At 42.2% G+C, this 23,030-nt stretch overlaps 1 protein-coding gene across 2 annotated transcripts in view; it reads left to right on the forward strand.

Annotated features, from left to right (window-relative positions):
- PDE11A (phosphodiesterase 11A) overlaps positions 1-22,343 on the forward strand; it is a 379,748-nt gene extending 357,405 nt beyond the window's left edge. For both annotated transcript variants that reach the window (XM_047873318.1, XM_047873319.1), the window contains one exon: positions 22,188-22,343. In XM_047873318.1, the coding sequence (XP_047729274.1) occupies positions 22,188-22,343 (156 nt within the window). The remainder of the gene's footprint in view (positions 1-22,187) is intronic.
- Positions 22,344-23,030: the final 687 nt, after the last annotated feature.

Genomic DNA, 23,030 nt, shown 5'->3' on the forward strand with positions numbered 1-23,030 from the left:
AAATATATAAAACCTCTCATCCGAGTGTGCACCGTTCTATCCCTGCCCATAACCTGAAGTATATGGCCTATGATATCTTTTTAGAAAGTCGTTAGTTCTCATCATGGTTGAATTGGCCCTTAATTCTAACATAAAAAGGCTAGTTTATAGCCATGAATTTTTCAGGGCTTCGACTTTTTCAACTAGGAAATACGTGAAAGTTTCTCTTACCCTGCATTGGCAGAAAATATAGTCCTCTAGTTATTTTATTTTTTTGAAATGTTTATTTTGAGAGAGCGTGCACGCATGAGTCGGGGGAAGAGTCAGAGAGAGAGGAGAGAGAGAGGAAAGAGAGAGAGAATCCCAAGCAGGCTCTGTGTTGACAGCACAGATCGATGTGGAGCTCGATCCCACAAACCATGAGATCATGACCTGAGCTGAAACCAAGAGTACGATGTTTAATCAACTGAGCCACCCAGATGCCCCTAGTTATTTTAATATTCACCCTTAATAGAGCTAGCACATGTACATGGATTTCAAGAACTTATAGTGTACTTTAATGTGATTTCATGAAATTATAATAAAACATGGTAACTTTATTATGATTAAAATGTAATCTTTCTTTGACTTAGAAGAGTTTTTAGATCCTACATCTCCAAACAGTTACCACTACAAGCATCACATCATCGTGTGCTGAACAGCAGAGAGGGCTTACTGGTAGAAGAGCATTCAAGTTCATGTCACTGCTTGCATTGAGCATGACAGGTGTCAGATAAACTCAAAACTGCCATCATGAATCCATATTAAAATGCTGGAATCTGGCAAAAAAAAAATAGATAATATATTACCTAGTAAGGCTTTTGAAGGTAGAATTTAAGATAAGATCTACTTCTCCTTATCTGGCTGGCCAGCATAAATAACTCTTTTTAAAAGTGTTTCTGTTCTGGAATCATGAAGCTGAAAATGACTTAGCCACAAGTCCACACAAGGCCTGGAATGCTGTCTTACCTTGCTTCTTAGCTCCTCTACAAAACATATTTTAAAAGCTGATTTACCTCCTTTTCATGGCTCTTTCTTCTTTGAATCTCTTCAGAAAAAGAGGAAGAGAGAGAGGGAGAGAGGGAAGGAGGAAGAGAAAGAGAGAGAGAGAGAGAGAGAGAGAGAGAGAGAGAGAGAGAGAGAGAGAAAATTGCATTCTTCTACCAGGAGATGAATCAAGGCCTCTTTTAAAGATTGTTTTTTGCACTGTAAGTGCCTCTCCGAAATTTCTGCAATTTAATGTGCATTTGGAAGGTCAGCATTGCCTGAGCTCTTGGGAAGTGAGGCATGAGATAAACATAAAGCATTCTTATTATGCTATTGCCAAACAGAATCTTCTGTACTACTCTAAATGTTTCCTAAGAGAATTCAAGGAGGACTATCTGGATGCTCAGCCATCACCACTCCTATATTTAATTATCTGAGCTGCAGCCATAAAAATATTAAGTCACTCAGAGCACATTGCCTTATCTAGCAAGCAGATGGTCTATGGCAATGTGACCAGAGAGGGCCAGGCTCTCAACCTCATGTACCAACCAATATGGCGTCCCAACAGTTGACTCTGTTAGCCACGATCTAAAATGAAGTTAAAGACTTCTACCAGACTGAGCACTTGGAAAAGAAGTTCAGTATTAGAGTCCTGACAGACATGGATGGGGGTATCCTTATGCACATTTTTTCAGAAGGCAGACATTTATTGGATACTGACTGTGTTTACAAGGTGCTTTTACATACACAGTTGAATTTGATCCTAACTGTGAAAGAAGAAAAAACTTCATTCTGGATCCTATAATATCTAATGGTCTAGGTTAACATGTGAGGAAAGTGAAAGCTAGAGAAGCTAATGGACTTAATCCGAATGAAGCAGTTTTTTACAGGGTAGAGCCAGAAATTTGAGTCCAAGTCCTCTCTGCCTTCATCTATGGCTTTTTCTCACTGCACTGCTCTGAGGAGGTAAAAGGCAATTCCATTCTGCCCAGGAGTGCTCTACCTTTGTAAACTTCCCATTTACGAAATAAAACCCTGAATCCTTCATAAGGAAGGATATAGGGGCCAGAGTAGAGATTCCAGGGAGAGCAATTCCTAGAAGACCAAATGGGCTAATGGATTCTGTTTCACTGGTTACTGCAGAAAACTCTCTCAGAAGTATGTTATGTCAAGCTGTCCTTGATCTGACACTTTCACTGGCAAAGTGGGTTGACATTGCCAATAAAATGTGGCAGACTGGCCTCATTAGTTTATCTCCTCATCCTTCAGAGAATTCTATTAATATAATAATAGAGGAACTTTTTTAAAGATATAAACATTCTTGGGTAATGAGAAGAGGGTGAAAAACTTTTGAGGAACATGATAGAAAAAAAACCTAGATTTCCTTGAACAGACTGTTCATGTAAGTAGGTATGTTAAGGACTCTGCTAGTGAAGACTCAGGAGGAAATAAGGAACACAGGAGAGAAAACATATTGCCTTACAGAATACTTGAATCGTCAAGAGCAGGTTGTTAGTAGAAATAAGGACCTCACACTCTCTTCTTCCTGTGATGCCCCTCTACACTATTATCCACACATAAACACAAATTTACCCAGAGATTCTAGAGTATTGTGATGTGGTCACTTAACGTGAGGTTCATTCCAACCGTAATTTTCATGCCATCCTTTGAAACAGCAGCCTAGAATTCCAATCAATTGACTTGTCATAATTTATTCAGTCATTACCTAATTTTTTTCTTTTTTCTAAAAGAGATAATTCTGAAACGAGCACCTTTGTTCAATATTTTATTGACTTATTTGATACTACTAAGTGGGATTAGAAATAATGAAGTTGTACTTCTTAAAAAAAAAAATTCCCAAGGACAACAGAATGTGAGAGGAAATAAGATCTCTTCAAATATCGAAAGCTGGAAAGGCAGTAACATCCCAGAATGTCTGCAGACAGAAGTGAGCTGATCTGTCTTTCAGAAGAAGCTCCTGAGAGGCTCAGGACTCAAAGGGGCCAAGTAAAGTCAAGAGAAGATACATTAGTTTCCTAGTGTTGTCTAACAAAGTATAACGAATTGGGGGGCGTCCAACAACAGTAAATCTCACAGTTCTGAAAGTGAGAAGTCCGAAATCAAGGTGTGGCAGGGTTGATTCCTTCTGGAGGCTCTGAGAGAAAATCTGTTCCATGCCTCTCTCCTAGCTTCTGGTGGTTGCCAGAAATCCTTGGCATTCCTTAGCTTCTGAATACATCACTCCAGTTTCTGCCTCTGTCTTCACGTGACATTCTCCTGTGTCTCCGTGTCCCTGTGTCTTCACGTGACCTTCTGAAAGGACACCAGCCATTGGATTTAGAGCTCATCCAATCCAATATAACTTCATCTTAACTTGATTCCATCTGTGAAGACTTTATTTCCAAAAAAGGTCACATCTCCAGGTACCAGAGTGTCTTTTAGGGGGATACAATCTGATCCACAGCAGTGAGGTTGAGGCATGAGCCTAGAAATAAGCAGAAAGGTTAAAAGTTGGCAAATGGAGTCTCAGGAACCTCTCACTACCTTCACAGCCAGGTAAACCACCCATGCAACCGCTGTCAAGTCAGGAGGCCAGAGAGCTCTTCCCACAGAGCCCTCATTTGGAGAATTCGTGGCTCAAATTAAAAGCCTATTGAATGACTGGCTGGACCCCATCCCCCTGTACCCAGGACACCAGCGGCCAGACATGTCCAGAAGCAGCAAAGTAGGATTCCTTTTTAGGGAAACGGTGGCCTCAGAGAAAAGATCCTCATGTACTTGCACCTAGGATGCTCTCAGTGAAAGAGTCAACTCCCCCCATACGATGCCCTTCAAATGAAGCCCACCGGTCAGCGACAGCCTCTCCTGCCTCTCCTCCCCACTGGGCACAATGCCGTGGATGGTCTCAGTGCCTTGCTCTGAAGTATGCAAACAGGTAAGGGCCACAGTACGTTTCAGGAAAGCCTCCACTGTGATGGAATGGAAGCAAATCAAGAAACACGAAGGCAAAAAGGAATTCAGAATAAACAGTAAATACAAAAAAAAAAGCGCCAACTTCAAAAAACCCTAATATCTCAATAAGACAAGAAATATGTTCTAAAACGAGACCAAATGCGGGGTTATTATTTTCCAGTTGCCACATCATGATTTTTCTCCCTCCCTTGGACCCTCTACTAAGAAGGGTTCTCCTAACTGTCCCCACTGCCAGCTGCCACCACTCAGACCTTGTCAGGCTCAGCAGCCGCTCTCCCGCTTCACCCCCTCGGTCCGATGTTCCAAATAAACACTGGAGTTACCTTCCTAAAGCAGCTTTGGCTGTGGGTCCTTCAGACCCTCCCTCCCCATCACTGGAGGAAAAACTCTAAGCTGGTACCTTTGACCTCCCTGTGCTCTGGATGTAACTGGCCACCAGCCATTTCCCAAAGTGCTTCTCCACTGACGTTACACATGCGCGCGTGCACGTGCATACACGCTCGCACCCTGTGCCTTTGCTCACACAGCTATCACTGCCACATGTACCTACCTTTCCGTCTTCTCCCCCAGAAAACCCTACTGTTACTTTAGGAAGCTGCTTGGATGACAGGCTCCCGGTAAACCCCTCTTTACTCCCAGGAGGTAGATACCGCAGCTCCGGAGGACCCTTTGCATTTTCCTTTATTGGCACATTAGACTTACATTGCGTTCATTGTCTCTGTTACTCAGCAGTCGTGCCCAGCGCATGTTCAGTGCCACCCACCTCCGCTCTGGTGCAAGCTGTTACTCAGCTGCCTGGAGCCCCCACGGGACGGCCTGAGCAACACATCCAGGGTACGGGGAAATGGGAAAGAGTGGGTTCCGCTAGGAAGATCTCGCATTCCCTCCGCATCTGGTGCTTTCGGCGTGCCCTGAAATAACCTGCCATTCCGGAGTTGCCCCGTGGCGGGTGTTAGCATTTCTGTCTTTATTTCACGCCTGAGAAACTAGGGAGGTTATACTTGCTGTTCGCAATCGCCCCAGTGAATTAGGGGGAGTTTCAGCGTATGAGCGGCTGCCTCCTACAAGCAAAGGGAGGGATAAACTATAGAACCATAAAATAATGGAAAAGGAAGAGTAATTCTCCACGTCCTTGACTTAATACGTCGTCTGTAATTTTAGTGCTACAGATGCCCTGACCAGCCAAAAACTAAACAGGAAAGGAGAAAGAGCCACAGAGACCTACAGAGAAGCAAGAGATGGAGGGAAACAGAAATGAGACCTAAGACGAGGCAGGAGATGCTGAGTGTTTTTATAACCATCCTCTTTCAAATCTGCCCTCTACACTCGTAAAACCTAAAGCTTGCTATCCTCAGACTTCTTTTTATGGTGATCTCCACAGGTTTGTAGGTTTGACTGAGAGTAACTCCACTCTCTACTTTTTAAACGTCTTTGGCCTTGCAAAGTAACTCTCTTCTTGGAACAAAGGGAATTGGTTATAGTTAACATCACCCTTTCCAAGAGTCCGAACCAAAGGAGCTTTGAGGCATGTGGAAATGCTTTGGGAAGAGTAAACATCAAACGTTAAAGCACTCCATACATTGTTACTGCCATTAATATCACCTCTAAGCTTCAGTGGCCTGTGTTGTAAATTTGGATGATAACAGCCAAACTGCCTAGCTCACTAACAACATTCTTGAGCACTTACTGTGTGCCAGGCACCAGACTTTCCCAGCATCAGCTGATTTAATCCTCTTAGCGATATCAAGCCAGATACTACTATTGTCCTCTTTTCAGATGTGAAAGCTGAGGCTGGAGAAAAGACACAGATATTAAGTGACAGAGCTTAGATTCTTTCTGCTTCCAAATCTGGGTTCCCGCTCGCTGCCCCTGAGGAGTGTGTGTGTGAGCCTTAACATTACACAAACCTCACGTCCTTAGTGGGTCTACCTTACCTACACAGAAAGGAGATGCTGTTGTGATCCGAAGACACTTGACTAGAAGTGAGCTTGCAGATCATCTACAGGTCGGGAAGGTGAAACCCTGAAAGGTCCCTTGTGACCCAACTTAACAGTGGCAAAGCTGGTTTAGACTTTTCCCTTCGGTTATGGTTTGTCCAATACACCCTGCCATCTACGGGGAAAACTGGAAACATATTATCTCAAAGTTCTCAAAGCTATCCTGAAGGGACAAAAGTTGAAAAGGAAGTCCACCTGAGTAGTGATGCAGATTGCAAACAAGCAGAAAGCAGATCAAACCAGGGAATTTGTTTGGAAGGACAGCATGGTGAAGCAAGATGCCTGGGAGAACGGGGGAAATGGAATGAAAAGTCAGCAAACAAGGTAGAAAAGACAGCCCTGAGAGGGCCTGAGAAACTGAACAGAAAATCTGAAGGAAGATAAATGGATAATTTAACAGCCATTCAGTTTTTAAGAAAGACAAAGAACAAGCTACATTGCATCAGAAAAGGCCTAGAAATGATGATGGATGGGGCCCTTCAAATGAGTGGCGAACACAACAGAATCACAGTTGCCTGGACAATTCCCAGCTGAGGGCAAATTTGAGCAACTAAATAAGGATATGAGACTGATACGGATTGAAGAGTTTTTCAAAATCTATTTAATGGCCTGGCAGGGGACATTGATCGCTTCTCAGAGGAAATGTTTGGGATCAATGAGGTAGTCGGCCCTTATCTGTGATGTGGACTGGTGAGTGGGGTGGGGGAGGGGTTATCACACTGTCAAATAATAGACACATGACACTAGGGTGACGTATAATTAAGGTACTGAAATAATTTCTGAAGTGTGGTGGTGAAACACTGAATTATTTTGATCTTCATGTAAGCATTTCTCTTTTTTATCTTTGTACTTATAGGCCTTCTTTCACCATTAACCATCAGGTGGATGGCCTGTTATTTAATAATTCTAACACATGATCAAAGGTTGCTGCTCCCTTTATCGGTTCATGATAAAATTTTTGGATAAAATATTTTACTGCCAAAGAGTTTATACACATCCAGTGAACAGAATTCAAAAGGCACAGACGTATTAGAGAAAAGTGATCCTTCCTCACACTTCTGTCTCCCAGTCACCTCCCTCAGGGCCACCACCTTTAACCAACTTTCCCGTATATGCATCTAAAGACAATCTGTAGGAAAGCATAAGTACAGTGGGCTTTACACTGTTTTTATACGTAATGCTCATACACCGTGCTTTCTAATACAGTATGTATGCACACACACTCTGCTCATATATATGTATATACATGTGTGTGTACATGTGTATATATGCATGTGTACATATATGAGCATAAGTATGTCTTGCTCCATATCTGGTTTTTCACACTTAATATATTTTTGAGATTTTCCTTTTCAGTGCCCACACAGCAGCTGCCTCCATCTTTTTGATGGTCACAGAGTATTAGGTTTTAAAGATGGAGAATAAAATATTTGGCCAATAATTACTTAATTATTTAAGGACACTGATGTCATTCCTAATAGTTTCTAATAGTTCATTGTGCAATAAATATCCTTGTGAATGCAACATCTTCACACTTTATTTGTAGGATACGTACTCAGAAGTAGAATTACTGGCCATTTGGTATACAGGCATTTGAAATTTTGATAGATGCTGCCAACTTTTCCTCTAGAGAGTGTGAACAAACCAATTTATATTCCCACCACCAATATGTGAGATGCCTCTCTCTCCACACCCTTACCAATACACTGTGTTTTCAAACTTCTGGAATTTTGCCAATTTGATACTGTAAATCCTATCTTATTGTAGTTTTTATTTGCATTTTCTGCCTCATAAATGAGTCTCATCATATCTTTAGTATAGACTTACTTAGGAGCCATTTGTATTTTTTTCTGTAATCTCTTCATATTTTTCTGTTTTCTTGTAAGCTGATGGTCATTTCTTTTTCATTTGTAAGGGTTCACTATGTATTAGAGAAATATACCTTTATCTGTAGCCAAAGTGGCAAATATTTTCCCCAGGTTGTCATTTACGTTTTCACTTTATTTATGCGATAAAGAAATACATTGATTTTGTGCAGCCACATTCATGAATCTTTTCTTTTATGGCTTCTGGATTTTATGTCTTATGTAGCATTATTTTCTCACTGTAAAATGAGAAAATTTAAAAACTTTTCTCAGGCCGTCTTTTAGTATTTTATGTATGTTTTATGTGTGTGTGTGTGTGTGTGTGTGTGTGTGTATTGTGTCTATATATATATATATATATATATATATATATATTTGTATCTCTGATTCATCTTGTTGTATTTTATTTTGTTGGATGTAAAGTTTGAGCTCAGGATCCAACTTTAGGTTTTCAGATGGCCCCCCAGTTTTCCCATCAGCTTTGACTAGTCTTTTTCCTTAGGATTTAAAAGGTCACCTACGGGTACCTGGGTGGCTCAGTCAGCTAAGCCTCTGACTTTGGCTTAGGTCATGATCTCACTGCCTGTGAGTTCGAGTCCCACATCGGGTTCTCTGCTCTCAGCCTGGAGCCTGCTTCAGTTCCTGTCTCCCTCTCTCTCTGCCCCTCCCCAGCTCGTGCTTTCTCTTTGTCTCAAAGATAAATAAAAACATCAATAAAAATAATAATAAAAGGTCACCTCTATCATATACTAAATTCCTTTGAATTTAATTCTATTCTTAGTCTTTCCATTCTGTTCTATCAATCTGTCACCTAGTCATACTACTTTAATTAAATGTTTTAATGATAAGCCGAGTGTCACCTTCAGCATTAATCTTTCAGTATTTTCTAAGCATTTTTATTTATGTTTCCATAGAAGCTTCAGAATTTAGTTCAAAAACAAATTTAGTTTGTCTTTTTATTTGGGATGCTTATTTAATTCTATTTATTTTTAATGTTTATTTATTTTGAGAGAGAGACAGAGAACAAGCAGGGGAAGGGCAGAGAGAGAGGGAGACACAGAATCTGAAGCAGGCTCTAGGCTCTGAGCTGTCAGCACAGAGCCCGATGCGGGGCTCGAACTCACGAGCTATGAGATCATGACCTAAGCCGAATCGGACGTGTTAATCAACTGAGCCACCCAGATGCCCCTGGGATGCTTATTTAATTTTAAATGCTCAATGTTTGAAAGGTAGATTACTGTAAAACTCACTAACATTGAAAAGATAAAAAATTGTTGCTCATTAGAAAGTTTCTATTTATAAAATTCTAATGTTCCCATCCTTAAACTGTACCTTAATAATGTAATAAAAAATATTCAGGGTTTTGGTCCTGCCATCCCCACACATACAGACTTTTTCCATATGTTAGCTTTTTGGAAACTTAGCAATGTAATTAAAGAAGAGCCACAATAACATACCCTCAACCAGGCCTTTAAGTGGACAGATTGGCCTCTTTCTTTGGACAAGGAGAAGGCCAGCTAGTGAAACACCATCCTCCTCCTACACTCAGTGGTGTGTGTAAAATATTCCTTTCCTTGTCTTCCTATTCTTTTTCTCCAAAAATCTCACTTTCTTTATTATCTTACAAAATTAAGAAAAAGAAGATTCTCTTACTATATGGAGAGAGACCACCAAAGTAATAGAGGATTTTTGTTCCAAAGATCTTGCATTTCTCATGGATGCTGTGGATCCGGTCCTCTGTAGATCTAGGACACTGGGGTGCACAGGCTTTGAGAGCTCCTGCCTGTCTCAAACCTGAGTTTATGTGGTACTGGGCATGAGAACCACCTTTAAAGCCTCACAAGAAATGTTCCATATTCATCTGCATGATGCTCACTAAGCAGTTCATCAGTACTGATAATTAGTGTTTTGAATCTTTTAAGACTCCTAAATATAAGCTAAAAAATAGAAGAGCAAATATTACTAGAGTATTCTAGAATCCATTCTTGAAGGCCCCACAGTACCTTTCTCAGAACACCATTCACACCAAGGGCATGGAACTGCAATTCTGTATTTGTACAACCCTCTCCCACGCAGGCACCCCATCCATTATGTTTGGAGAACTCTAGGACTCAAGGTACATGAGAAGCCTACACAAAATGTGTAGTAAACAAATGCTTGTAGCTCAAGAAACTAAAAATGTTTAAATGATCTTTCTTACACATTGAACTTGGCAAAAAAAATTAATAGACTATATATTTCTGTAAAATCTCAGGTGGCATGGTTTTACCAGAAAATATTCTGGTGCCTGGAGAGGTGGATTGTTACCATGTGGCTGTGTTTTAGTTACACGTTCCAACCACCTCTTATATGAAGCCCCATTCATCAAAGGCTGTGGCTTCTGGGTCAGCAGCTGTTCCTTCCAAGTCAGATGTTGCCTACATAGTGAACATGATTGATTAGCTACCAATGTGCTCTGAAAACTCAACCAACAGGATAACCTAGGACAGTATCCTAGAGGGGCTCATTATAACAGAAGAGACGGGTTCTCCTTGCTCCCATTTACGCAAGCTGTCTTTGAGCCTGCCTGTTATTTACTACTTAAAACCCTTGTTTTATTTTCCCAGGGCAGGGCAGAGTAGATGAGTCACAGATAAAAGATTCACTGTCTACACTTAATGTTTGGGAGGTGGTGTTTCTTCATTCCCCAGTGAAGCTGTCTCCCTCCTGTGGATTGGTCCTGAGACAGTGTCCCGAACACCAGAACAAGAGTCACTCCACTCTCCTGACACTGCAGTTAGGTGAAAGAGACACTTGTCAATACCAGCGTCCCAGTGAGGTCCCTCATGGGAAGATACCGTGGACTTTGTCCTCAGGCAGGCCACCACTGACATCCCAGCTCTGCTGTATTTTCACCATGTACACTTTGGCTCCTTTAATTTAATTTCCCCAGTCAAAGGTTCCTCATCTGTCAAAACAGGATCCACAACACCAATCTCACAGTGCTGTTGTGACATTTAATCAGCCCACGTATGGGGAAGTCCTCGTGTGGAGCCTGGAGCATGGGACACATTCAGTACCCAGGGGTTTGTTCATTTTGGCAAGATGGTCTTACTGTCTGTCCCAGCAGGCAGATGGACAGCACACAGAATAGATTCATCCCGCAGACATGTTTCATTCAGTTGAACACTGTTTTTAAAACTATAAAATATTGGGGTGCCTGGGTGGCTCAGTCGGTTAAGCATCCGACTTAGGCTCAGGTCATGATCTTGTGGTTCGTGGGTTTGAGCCCTGCGTTGGGCTCTGTGCTGACAGCTCAGGGCCTGGAGCCTGCTTCTGGTTCTGTGTCTCCCTCTCTCTCTGCCCCTCCCCCACTTGCACTCTGTCTGTCTCTCTCTCTCTCTCTCAAAAATAAACAAATGTAAAAAAATTAAAAAAAAAACTGTAAAACATCCCATTTGCCATTGGCCTCACCCTCCAAACTGTCTCGTGAAGCCCATTTCTCTCATTAACGGTCCTGGCCTGGCCCTGTAGATGTTTAAGACTCTTGCCCTATATAATGGAAATAACAATGCTGTTAGTCCAAGGAGACTAAAATTCCTGCCTCATTAATTCAGAATGTTAATGTCATTTGTAAATATCATTTTCCACAAAGGAATCCCTTGAGCATATAAGTAAAATAAGCAAAACAAGTAACCTAAGAGGTCAGGAAGGAAACGACAGAAAAGGGAAGAAAAGAGAGAGAGAAGATTGCATCACGCATTTTTGCATTGTCATTTTTACAGGTACCTGCCTCACACCTTGGAAAGAAAAGGATCTCTTTCTAAGTTATTACTAGTACTGTAATTAGCTCTCAGGATATTAGACGTCAATGCTACAAACATCAGTGTTATCACTTGGCCAGACTGTGCCCTTAGGATTCTGATTACAGATCTGAATCATTCTTACATTGGATTCTAATGAGCTCGCATGCCCTCATACTAAGCATTACCTCTGTGGGTCTATCATCTTTACTGCTGTTCGGGTAACTGCCTCACATTATTTAGGTTTTAAGATCTCAAATATCACTAAAAATTTTTCAGAAATATCTGACAATATTTTTTGGCATTTGCAAAATTTGGACACAGCCAATCTGTTACTGCTGAATAATAAAAGATCTACAGAGTAGGTATCACATATATAGAAAAAATTTTTCCAAATGGAAAAAACATCTCACCGAACATGACAAACATGGAGTAATATTGAACTTCCATAAGGAGGGAGTAACAGCTAGTTGCTGTTTGTCCTTTCTGTCAGAGCTTACCTGGTCCACAGGGAAAATGCAGGCTGTCTGAATGCCGCCTCCCAATTCCTTTGAGTATTCCTTCCTTGGAAGCTGAAATTCCATAGGCCTGCTGACTTTGCCACCAGAGAGAGTTGGCATCTACTGTTAGCATTTTCTGAGTCTCCATAACATGGCAGGCTAAGAATGACCAACCTTTTAAAGAGTCTCTTTGGCAGACTCTGGGTGTTCAAAGAGAATGGAGATGACTGCTAGCTGATCTCTGGCCCTCATTAATTTGGGTAAAGAGTACTGCCCAGTGAGTGTCAGCAGCAACTTTGTGTGCTGAGGAAGCTGAGACTTCCTTATGCCAGCCACCAGTTCAAAGTCTGATAGGGGGTTTCAATCTCAGGTTATTTCTGGGGGCAAAAGTCATAAGGCTAGAGCCCTTTGAAGACCATTACATTCTAGCCTGGAAGAACCCAGTAGGACACAGTGCCTGGCATAGGTATGTGTATAACATATGTACATGGTTATTATTAACTTTCTGACTTGAGCAAATTACACACTAAAGATTTATTTTAAAGCTGGTATCATTTTTTTTAATGTTTATTTATTTTTGAGAGAAAGAGAGAGACAGAGCATGAGAGGGTGGGGGGAGCCAGAGAGAGAGGGAGGCACAGAATCTGAAACAGGCTCCAGGCTCTGAGCTGTCAGCACAGAGCCCGATGCGGGGCTCGAACTCACAAACCGTGAGATCATGACCTGAGCCGAAGTCGGTCGATTAACCTACTGAGCCACCCAGGCGCCCCTAAAGCTGGTGTCTTTAATGTAAAGGTTTAAAAACATTTATTCAAAGTAGTCCTGGCTTGCTTCTGTGTTCACCATCATTGTTTGATTATTTGTTTTTCAAAGCAAGTTTTAAAAACTGCTGGAAGCCTCCTTTGGCAGTTAATACATTATCTTAAGCAATTTAATGCAAATTAATTTTTACACAACCTTGAGTTTCAGAGGCCATTGAACTGGGAAGGGAAGGAGTGGGGTTTAGGAGGAATCTGTTTGCTGCCTCCCATCTGGACCCCACAGCCAGCTCCATCTGCTCTCACATGTAGTAACTAACACTTCGGCGACTCCCCTGCCAAACATACCATGCGGAGTTCGGCTTATGATTTTCTACTCAGGAAAACGTTAAAATGCATAGAAAGATGTGAACTGCAGGTTTCCTAGAAAACTTGATGGGCTTATTTTGGCATTTCAAAACTCTGTTTTCGTAGCATAACCCAAGCTTTTCCTTGGGTTTTCTGAGGTGGTTTTTTTTTTCTCTCTCTCTCTCTCTCTCTCTTCTGTTTTGTCCTAGATTTTATTCTCTTCTAATACCATAATTCTCTTTTCAGGTAGGGTCCTTCCAGCACAGTCAAATCAAATGGAAGCCACTGAAAGGCTCAGGGTAGAGAGTGATGAGCTGGGATCTGTGGCTACAATGTGGGCAGTTAATTGGACAGGAGGAAGGGAAGGGCAGGCAGCCAGGTTAGAGCCGTTGAGAAGATGATGGTGATCTAAACCAGGGTTGTAGACATGGCAAGAGACTGACACACGACACTTTGGGCACAGGGTTGACAGGACTCGGTGACCATTTGGATGTGGGGGGGGAAGAGGGAGATGTCATGGATGACCCATAGATTTCCATCTTGAGCAGTTAGGTGGAGGTGACGATGCTCAGCTCTCTGACACAGTAAACCGAACAGCAAAGGAAGGTTTGGAGGAAGGCGATGAGTTCAGTTCTGGACAAAGAGTTCACTGCCTCTGACCCTTGCAACATGATAGAAGAGTAGGAGGCTGGCAAAGCCAAACACGATTCTTAGCCAACTGCCGCAGTACAGCCTGGCATGTAAAATTCAGGAATGTGTCAGGTTAAATCATGAATAATCTTAACCTTTGGGGGCCCAGAAAGGTAGCGGCTGAACAACTGAAGAGTGTGGATTTGCTCCCACAATTGGCCACTTCTTTCCGAAGTCACATACCTTAAGGAGAAGCCTCCTTTGTTCCTCCTGAGACGCTCTTTGCACGTGTGACCATCCAGGCACATGAATTCAAGGGAATCTCAGGGCCTGCCACCACTTGCGTGCTCTCTTGCCCTTCCTGTTGAGAAGGTCTGAGCATGATGACACCAGCTGGTCATATCACCAGTGGTTTTCCATTTCAAAACACCAGCCCCAAATGGGCTTTTGGACATTTTCACTCAGAAAGTAAATAATCATGGTAGTAAAGTGATCATATCTTCATGACAGGGATATCACCTCAGAGAGTCAAGATGGGCTCCAAGTCTAATTTTATATTTTATGAAAAATTGATATTTAAAAAATCCTTTGAACTCATTGTTTTCTACCATGTATTGTACTCCTTAGTTTCTGAATATTTCTCTTGGGTAAGGTGGAGATGGGGGAAGGCAGAAATACTAACTCTTAGTGCCAGCACTCTGAATATATACAATTCGACCACAGGACGTGAAAACATCTCTCTTTGGCCTTTCAAAAAAAAAAAATGAAGAGTCAGCTCAGGTAACTCCCTCAAAGTTTTGAAAAGGTACTAATGACATAGTTGGACATTTTCAAATTCAAAGACAAATGTGGTTTTAATTTGCTGGTGTTCCTTTATGCTCCCCGCCCCCTTCCAGCAACAGAGTATAGGAGTAGTGACCTGTTCTAAGAATGTGGCTTTCTCTTTGTTTATTCCCTTGTCCCCCATGTGCCCCATCTATCCAGCAGTTGGGTTCTAAGAAGGGATTGTGGTCAAGAATAAGCACACACTGGGCCAGATGATAGCAGACATGGATCATGATGGCTGAGGGAAAACAGGGCCAAAATCTGACTCCCAGCAGCTTGGCAAGCTGATAAAAACATGGTCCCAGGAATAATGGTAATAAGAGAAAATACTATATGCATTTCCCAAGAGGGTCATTCTGGGTTTGTTTTTACAGCAGGATTCTGTAGCAGGTCAGAATGTCCTGACCCTGCTCTCAGCCACTGGCCGCTCTCCTAGACTCACCCCTTCTTCCTGCCACTGCTCTGTGGGCAGAGAGGGAAGACTCTTGTTCCCTGGAGTCACTGTGGTAGAAACTAGAGTTACAAAGATAAAAGGCCTTATTTCCACTCTCCATGGGAGGTCATGGGAGAGTACTCAAAACAGCTATTTAAAACCAGTGATAAGGGACTTCCACTGCTGGCCATGATAGAGTGACAGGGGGGAAACCATGGAGCAGATTAAGTTCTACAGACAGTGGAAACAGACAGCATGCAGCACAATATGGAGATTCCTGAGAGAGGGGAACGAATGGAGTGAGCCCTACGATGATCTTAGCTTACTCCTTACTACTGGAGACAGCTTCCAGGCGACAGCACAGGGAGAGAATCCCAGCCAGGGCCCAGTGGGCTCACGGAGTTGAGGAGGCAGAGCCAGGGGCCTGTGGAGCCCCAGGGGCTGGAGTTCCCAGGGAAGAGGACAAGAGAAGAGATAGTCACATGAGAGAGAGTTCCAGAGATCTGCAGAGCACCCCTATGAGTCTTCAGCGCTGTTCACTACATGCATGTGGGGAAACTGCTGAGGCTGAGGAAAGAACAGCAAAAGGGAGCAAGTGGAATAATCCTCAGAGCTCCCACAGGCTGGGGAATCGTCCATGCTCCCCCAGGCAGAATATTAAAGAAAAACGTTGAAATATATGAGGTACTGGGTCCGGTTCTCAGAAGGTTATTGTCTCAGTAGTGGACCCAAATTAACCCGACTAAGGGCTGCTCTGGACCTACCTAGCAAAGCTTAAAAGCAAACCTCAGAGGACCAAATAATTTCCAAGTAACCTAACTGCATTCCAGAACAAAACTGAAAAATGTTTAAAGAAATGCAAACATAAATAAATAGATAAGCAAATAAAAATCCATCACCCAACAACATAAAATTCACCATGCCTAATATCCAATCAAGATTACCAGGCATGCAAAGAAGCAAGAAAACTTGGCCTGTAATAATGAGAAAAACCAATCCATACAGACTCAGAAATGATACAGATCATAGAATTGATAGAGAAGGACATTAAGACACTTATTATGTTTTATATGTTCAAAGGGTAGAGGAAAGACCAAGCATGATAATCACAGTCATGGAAGATATAAAAAAATGCCCAACTCAAACTTCTGGAAATGAAAACTACAGTTTTTCAGAGGAAAACTACAAGAAATGGGATTCACAGCAGATTAAGTTCTGCAGAAGAAACACTCAGTGTCATAACAATAGAAAATTAGAATTTGGTCCCTCTCCTCTCTATACTCCAGGTACTAATTTCTACACAGTACCCTTGTGCTCACTCAAGCATCATAATAATGTTCCACAAAATTTTGACTTCACTCTGTCTCTGAAAGAAACATCTGAAATGATAGGAAAATCAACTTAATTATACACATACACACATATACATTATACATATGTATAAAGTATCATATGTATACATATATACATATGCATATGTATATATTTTTTATATGTGCTTACATATACATAAAATGTTTCGCTTTTAATGTTTATTTATTTTGAGAGAGAGAGTGCCTGTGCACACATTGGGAAGGGGCAGAGAGAAAAAGAGAGAGAGAGAATCCCAAGCAGGCTCCACACTGTTGGCACAGAGCCCAACGTGGGGCTCAAACTCAGAGAGTGCAAGATCTTGACCTGAGCCAAAATCAAGAGTTGGATGCAACTGACCCACTCAGGCAACCGCATAAAACATTTCTGTTCCTTTTTTTTTTCTTTTTTTTTTTTGTTCAAGTTAGTTAACATACAGTGTAGTCTTAGCTTCAGGAGTAGAACCCAGTGATTCATCTCTTATATATGACACCCAGTGCTCATCCCGAAAAGTGTCCTCCTTAATGCCCCATCCCACCACCCACCTCTCCTCCAGCAACTCTCAGTTTGTTCTCTGTATTTAAGAATCTCTTATGTTTTGCCTCCCTCTCTGTTTGTAACTTATTCTTCCCTTCCCCTATGTTCATCTGTTGAGTTTCTCAAATTTGACATGAGTATTGTCTTCCTCTGCCTGACTTATTTCCCATAGCATAATACCCTCCAGTACCTCCACATTATTACAAATGGCAAGATTTCATTTTTTCATCACAGAGTAGTATTCCTGTGTGTGTGTGTGTGTGTGTGTGTGTGTGTGTGTACCACATCTTCTTAATCCATTCATCAGTTGATGGATATTTGGGCTCTTTCCACAATTTGGCTATTGTTGATAGTGCTGCTACAAACATTGGGGTGGGGTGTGTACGCCCCTCCAATTCAGCATTCAAATCAGCATTGTTATAGCCTTTGGATAAATTCCTCGTAATGTAATTGCTGGGTCATAGGATAGTTCTATTTTTAATTTTTTGAGGAACCTCCATACAGTTTTCCAGAGTGGCTGCACCAGCTTGCATTCCAACCAACACTGCAAAAAGGTTCCCCTTTCTCCACATCCTCGCCAACATCTGTTGTGGCCTGAGTTGTTAATGTTAGCCATTCTGACAGGTGTGAGGTGGTATCTCATTGTGGTTTTGATTTGTATTTCCCTGATGATGAGTGATGTTGAGCATCTTTTCATGTGTCTGTTTGCCATCTGGATATTTTCTTTAAAAAATGTCATGTCTTCTGCCCATTTCTTCACTGGATTATTTGGTTTTTTGGGTGTTGAGTTTGATAAGTTCTTTATAGATTTTGGATACTAACCCTTTATCTGATATGCCGTTTGCAAATATCTTCTTCCATTCTGTCAGTTGCATTTTAGTTTTGTTGATTGTTTCCTATGCTGTGCAGAAGCTTTTTATCTTGATGAGGTCCCAATAGTTCAGTTTTGCTTTTGTTTCCCTTGCCTCCGGAGACATGTCAAGTAAGAAGTTGCTGCAGCTGAGGTCAAAAGTTGCTGCCTGTTTTCTCCTGTAGGATTTTGATGGTTTCCTGTCTCACATTTACATCTTTCATCCATCTTTAATTTCTTTTTGTGTATGGTGTAAGAAAGTGGTCCAGTTTCATTCTTCTGCATGTTGCTGTCCAGTTCTCCCAGCACCATTTGCTAAAGTGACTGTCTTTTTTTCCATTGGATACTCTTTCCTGCTTTGTCGAAGATAAGTCGGCCATATATTTATGGGTCCATTTCTGGGTTCTCTATTCTATTCCATTGATCTATGTGCCTGTTTTTGTGCCAATACCACACTGTCTTGATGATTACAGCTTTGTAGTACAGGCTAAAGTCTGGGATTGTGATGCCTCCAGCTTTGGTTTTTTTCTTTTTTAATGTTTATTTTTGAGAGAGAGAGACAGAGCATGAGTGGGGGAGGAGCTGAGAGAGAGGGAGACACAGAATCTGAAGCAGTCTCCAGGCTCTGAGCTGTCAGCACAGAACCCAACATGGGGCTCAAACTCATGGAGTGCGCGAGATCATGACCTAAGCCGAAGTCGGACGCTTAACCAACTGAGCTACCCAGATGCCCCATTGGTTTTCTTTTTCAACATTACTTTGGTTACCCAGGGGCTTTTGTGGTTTCATACAAATTTTAGGAGTGTTTATTCTAGCTCTGAGAAGAATGCTGGTGTTAGTTTGATAGTGTTTGCATTGAATGTGTAGATTGCTTTGGGTATTATCAACATTTTGACAATATTTGTTCTTCCAATCCATGAGCATAGAATGTTTTCCCATTTCTTTGTGGCTTCTTCAATTTCTTTCATAAGCTCTCTATAGTTTTCAGCATACAGATCTTTTATGTCTTTGGTTAGGTTTATTCCTAGGTATTTTATGGGTTTGGGTGCAATTATAAATAGGATTGATCCCTTGCTTTCTTTTTCTGCTGACTCATTATCAGTGTATAGAAATACACCCAATGCCTGTATATTGATTTTATATCCTGTGACTTTGCTGAATTCGTTTATCAGCTTGAGCGGTTTTTTGGTGGAGTCTGTCGGGTTTTCCATGTAGAGTATCATGTCATCTGCGAGGAGTGAAAGTTTGACTACTTCTTTGCTAATTTGGATGCCTTTCATTTCATTTGCTTGTCTGCTGAGGCTAAGACTTCCAACACTATGTAGACAACTGTGGTGAGAGTGGACATCTCTGTCGTGTTCCTGACCTTACGGGAAAATTCTTCATTTTTCCCCATTGAGGATGATACTAGCTGTGGGCCTTTCATATATGGCTTCCACATAAAATGGTTCTTGAAGGATACACTAAGTTTGGTTGTCTCTAGGGAAAGAAACTAAATGTCTGGGGACAGGGGATGAAGGGATATCTTACACTGTACCTTTTGTACCGTTTGTATCCATTGGACTATGTGAACATATCACTTACTCAAAACATAAATAAAATGTGGAATAAACCCTACATGCTGGGCACCCTACATGAGTGTGAATGGAATCATGAAGAAAGTGGGGTCCCTCAGCCACTTAGGTGACTAGATGCCCAGGGCTGTCCCAGAGCAGGCAAGTAAGTACCCAAGGTGTCTGTGGTGGGCCAGGCAGATTGGACGTGAGTTTGGGAGCCCCCGTGATAGCCATATAGTTGCCCCAAGGATAATAAGCAGCACATCCCAAGTTAGGTTTTTAGGGCAGTCTCAACGCTGACCTACCCTTGGAGCAGCACATGAGTCATCAGTCCTACCCTGCTCAAGTACATTCTGGCTTCAAGGACCATTAGGTAGAAGTTACAGGGATATAGATTTCACTTCAATATAAGAACAACATTCCAAAATCAGAACAACCTGGGAGGTAGTTAGTTCAATGCCTGTGGGCATGTTTAAACACTGCAATGGTCACACTGCAGGGATGCCACAGGAGAGATTCAGCATCCGCGGCTGATGGCACCATGTACATCTACATAACTAACGTACATAACCTTTCTAGTTGCTCTGCATGTATATGGAGACTGAGCAGACAGGTGATAAGTGTCCCCTTTCTCTTTTGCTAAGTGATGAGGAAGTCAAACAAGACAGATGTTAGCATTTGCACAGAACTCATCAGGTGTCACTTGCTGATGAGAAGTTTGTAGGAATATCCATATCTTTCTAAATAGTGGGAGCAATTATCTTACTGATGGCACAGGATGGGATTTTTGCTTTTGCCTAGACCCAGCACCTGCCAGAGGAAAATGATATTCTAGTATAGCAATTCTGTATTTAATTAAAGAGAATATGAAATAAAGGGAAGGAAGAATTCTGAGAAATATGTACCTCCCCAAAAGTTTGGAGTTTTTTGTTTTGTTTTGTTTTTATTCACCACAAAGGAAGCAAGAGGGAGAACAAAGAGCTAGATAAAGGAAAGAAATGTCTGTTTGGGGCTAAGCCAAATAAACTTAAATGGTTTAAGGAATAAATTGGTGGAGTAATTCGAATCATGGGCAGGTGCTATGAATGTAATTTAGTAAATGCTCGGGAACCTGCCAAGGAAGAGAAAAATGTGTTGCTTTTGAGATCATTTCCCAGCAGCTTCATAAAAGAAAACTGATTACAGGAATTTAATAAGTAAAACAGAGCCAGAAATATAGTAATCAAATGAGTTTTTAATTACATTTCAGGCAGAAAAAAATTCCAATTTGTGCTCCTGGGATTAAAAAAAAAAATAAGTTGTAGAGAAAAGCTTTTGTAGCAGGAAAATAATATAAACACTAATTTCCATAGGAATTATAGTAGTCAGTTTAATTAAAAGCCTCGATCAGAGTGACGAGGAGCCAGTGCCAAACTATACTAAATAAAACCATGGCATTCGTTGCTACCCTACACTATCATCCAAATAAAAACACTGTGCAATGAATAGAAAACAGTCACCTGCATTTTTCTCAATAAAGAGGATTTTGATCACTACCTGAATTTTATTTTCATATATGAAATATTTTCATATTTCACTAATACATCTGATTTGAAATTAAATGTTGGTTGGTGAGATAAATGTCACTCTTGAGGAATATGCTCTAAGAGACATCAGTGTGAAGGGTCACCACTTCGGCCAGGTTGGAGGGCTCACAGCTCAGTAGCATCCCTGGTCACCTCTAGTGACGCCCTCAACATGAAGGGCTATTCTTTGTTGGGAGGCTTTGCTATCAACCACCCCCTAACCACAGGCCCTGCTTGGAGAAGGTTGTTCAGGAGGTGTGCTGACATTGCAGTGGATTTGTTCCCCCTTGGGATGAATGCGCCACACCTGCAAGTGTCTACAAGGACCAAGGGTATGATCTGTGGCCACAGAACACAGACCCAAGGCACAAAGTGGGAGCATTCCCTTTCCATGGGCTAATACCGGCACAACTCCATGACCCTTGCTTTATTCATTGCTCTGTTCCACGACAGCGGTTGGAAAATTATACTATTAGGGAGTAAGGAACTCTTTTTCAAAGACAACAAAATTAAGTAAAAAAACAGGAGAGTCTCCTGCAAATAAGCCCCTGGAACCTTGGCCTCTGGCCTCTGCCTGTGTGTCCCCTTCCATCCCCTCCCTGCAGCCCAACCCCTCTCTTCCCCACTCCTTTTTCTCTTGTCTCGCGTCCATCTTCATACATGTTCACATGCCAGTCTGTTCATTTAGCACAGCTCCCGGATCCTTAGCTTGAAAAATGAGCACCTTCTCTTCTCTTGGGATGTTATCTGGCCTTTCTTATTCAGATGAGTCCACCCAGAACCCTCCCCTCCTCCGTGGTGGAGCCAATGGTAGGTGTATCTTAGTAAAGCTTTAAGTTCATGGTCTGTTGAGATCTGGAGTGTCCAGAGCAGGCAACGATATACATAAGTAGGCATGTGTGAGCCGAGTATTTTGTGTCCTGTCTTGTCTGGATATAGATTTAGAACAGGATCATAATCTAATGGGCTAGCACCCTGGGAGTAGTACACAGCCACCCTGTCTTATTTTTTTCATTTTCTGCACAGGCTCTATTAATGCAGCACGATGGTGTTACATGCATGTTTACTTCTTGCCAATAGCTCGGGTTTACCAAAATAATCATCACATTCATTTCTTGCAGCCAGTGTCCGTTCTCCTCACAAGGGAAAGCTAGAAAACCATGTCAGTGACTCGGGTTTCTCTCTCCTCCACCTTTTTTTTGTTTTATTTCAGGCATTGGTGAAGGTCAACGTGAAACTGAAGCCCATGCTGGACTCGGTGGCAGCGAACAGAAGTAAGTGGGAAGAGCTGCACCAGAAAAGGCTGCTGGTGCCGGCCACCTCACCCTCGTCTGCCAGCCTCATGGCTGCTGGGGAAGACAGAAACTAACCCTCCAGCTTAGCTGCCGCTGCAAAATGACTGCATCCTGAAGGGCCAGCTTCGGGCCAGCCCACGTCATCCTTTTGTTCCTTTAAGCTCTGGCAGAGTCTCTTGGTTTGCACCGGGAAGCACGCCTGGGCTTCCACCTTTAAGTGTGGTCCGCGGAGGAGAGTGCGACAGGAAGGACAGAGGAGGTGGGGAGGGAGCCCGGCCCCGGGGCGCTCAGCTTCCCCTGACGAGCACACGAGCACACGTGGGAGAGGTGCTGGGCAGAGGACCCCGCACCAGAGGACAGCCGGCCCTGCTCATGCCGAGCCCAGTGGCCGACGGAGCCCAGAGCAGGGAACGCGCCATTAGCGCTGCTTCACTTTGTATCCAGCTCTTCTATTTGTTACAAGCCAAGCAATGCCTGCCTTTGCATCCTCTCCTGAGTGCCCTTTTGTGCCACACTGTTCCAAGAAGCCCAGTTTGTATCCTGTAGAGGTATTTTATTTTTATCCTAAAGCTTCTTAATGATGGATTAGAGCCTTTAGAATTGCCTACCTAAAAAATAAACTATAGCATCCTTACCAATACTGGTCAGTCCTAGTTTTCCCCTAAAAAGGCCCATAGTAGGAAGATAACAAATGCGTTTGTTTGTGTGGTATTTATACAAGATTCGTAACACTGCATTGGGATTGCGGCCCCCTTTTCCAC

The sequence above is a fragment of the Prionailurus viverrinus genome, chromosome C1, assembly GCF_022837055.1.
Source record: "Prionailurus viverrinus isolate Anna chromosome C1, UM_Priviv_1.0, whole genome shotgun sequence".
Lineage (NCBI taxonomy): Eukaryota > Metazoa > Chordata > Mammalia > Carnivora > Felidae > Prionailurus > Prionailurus viverrinus.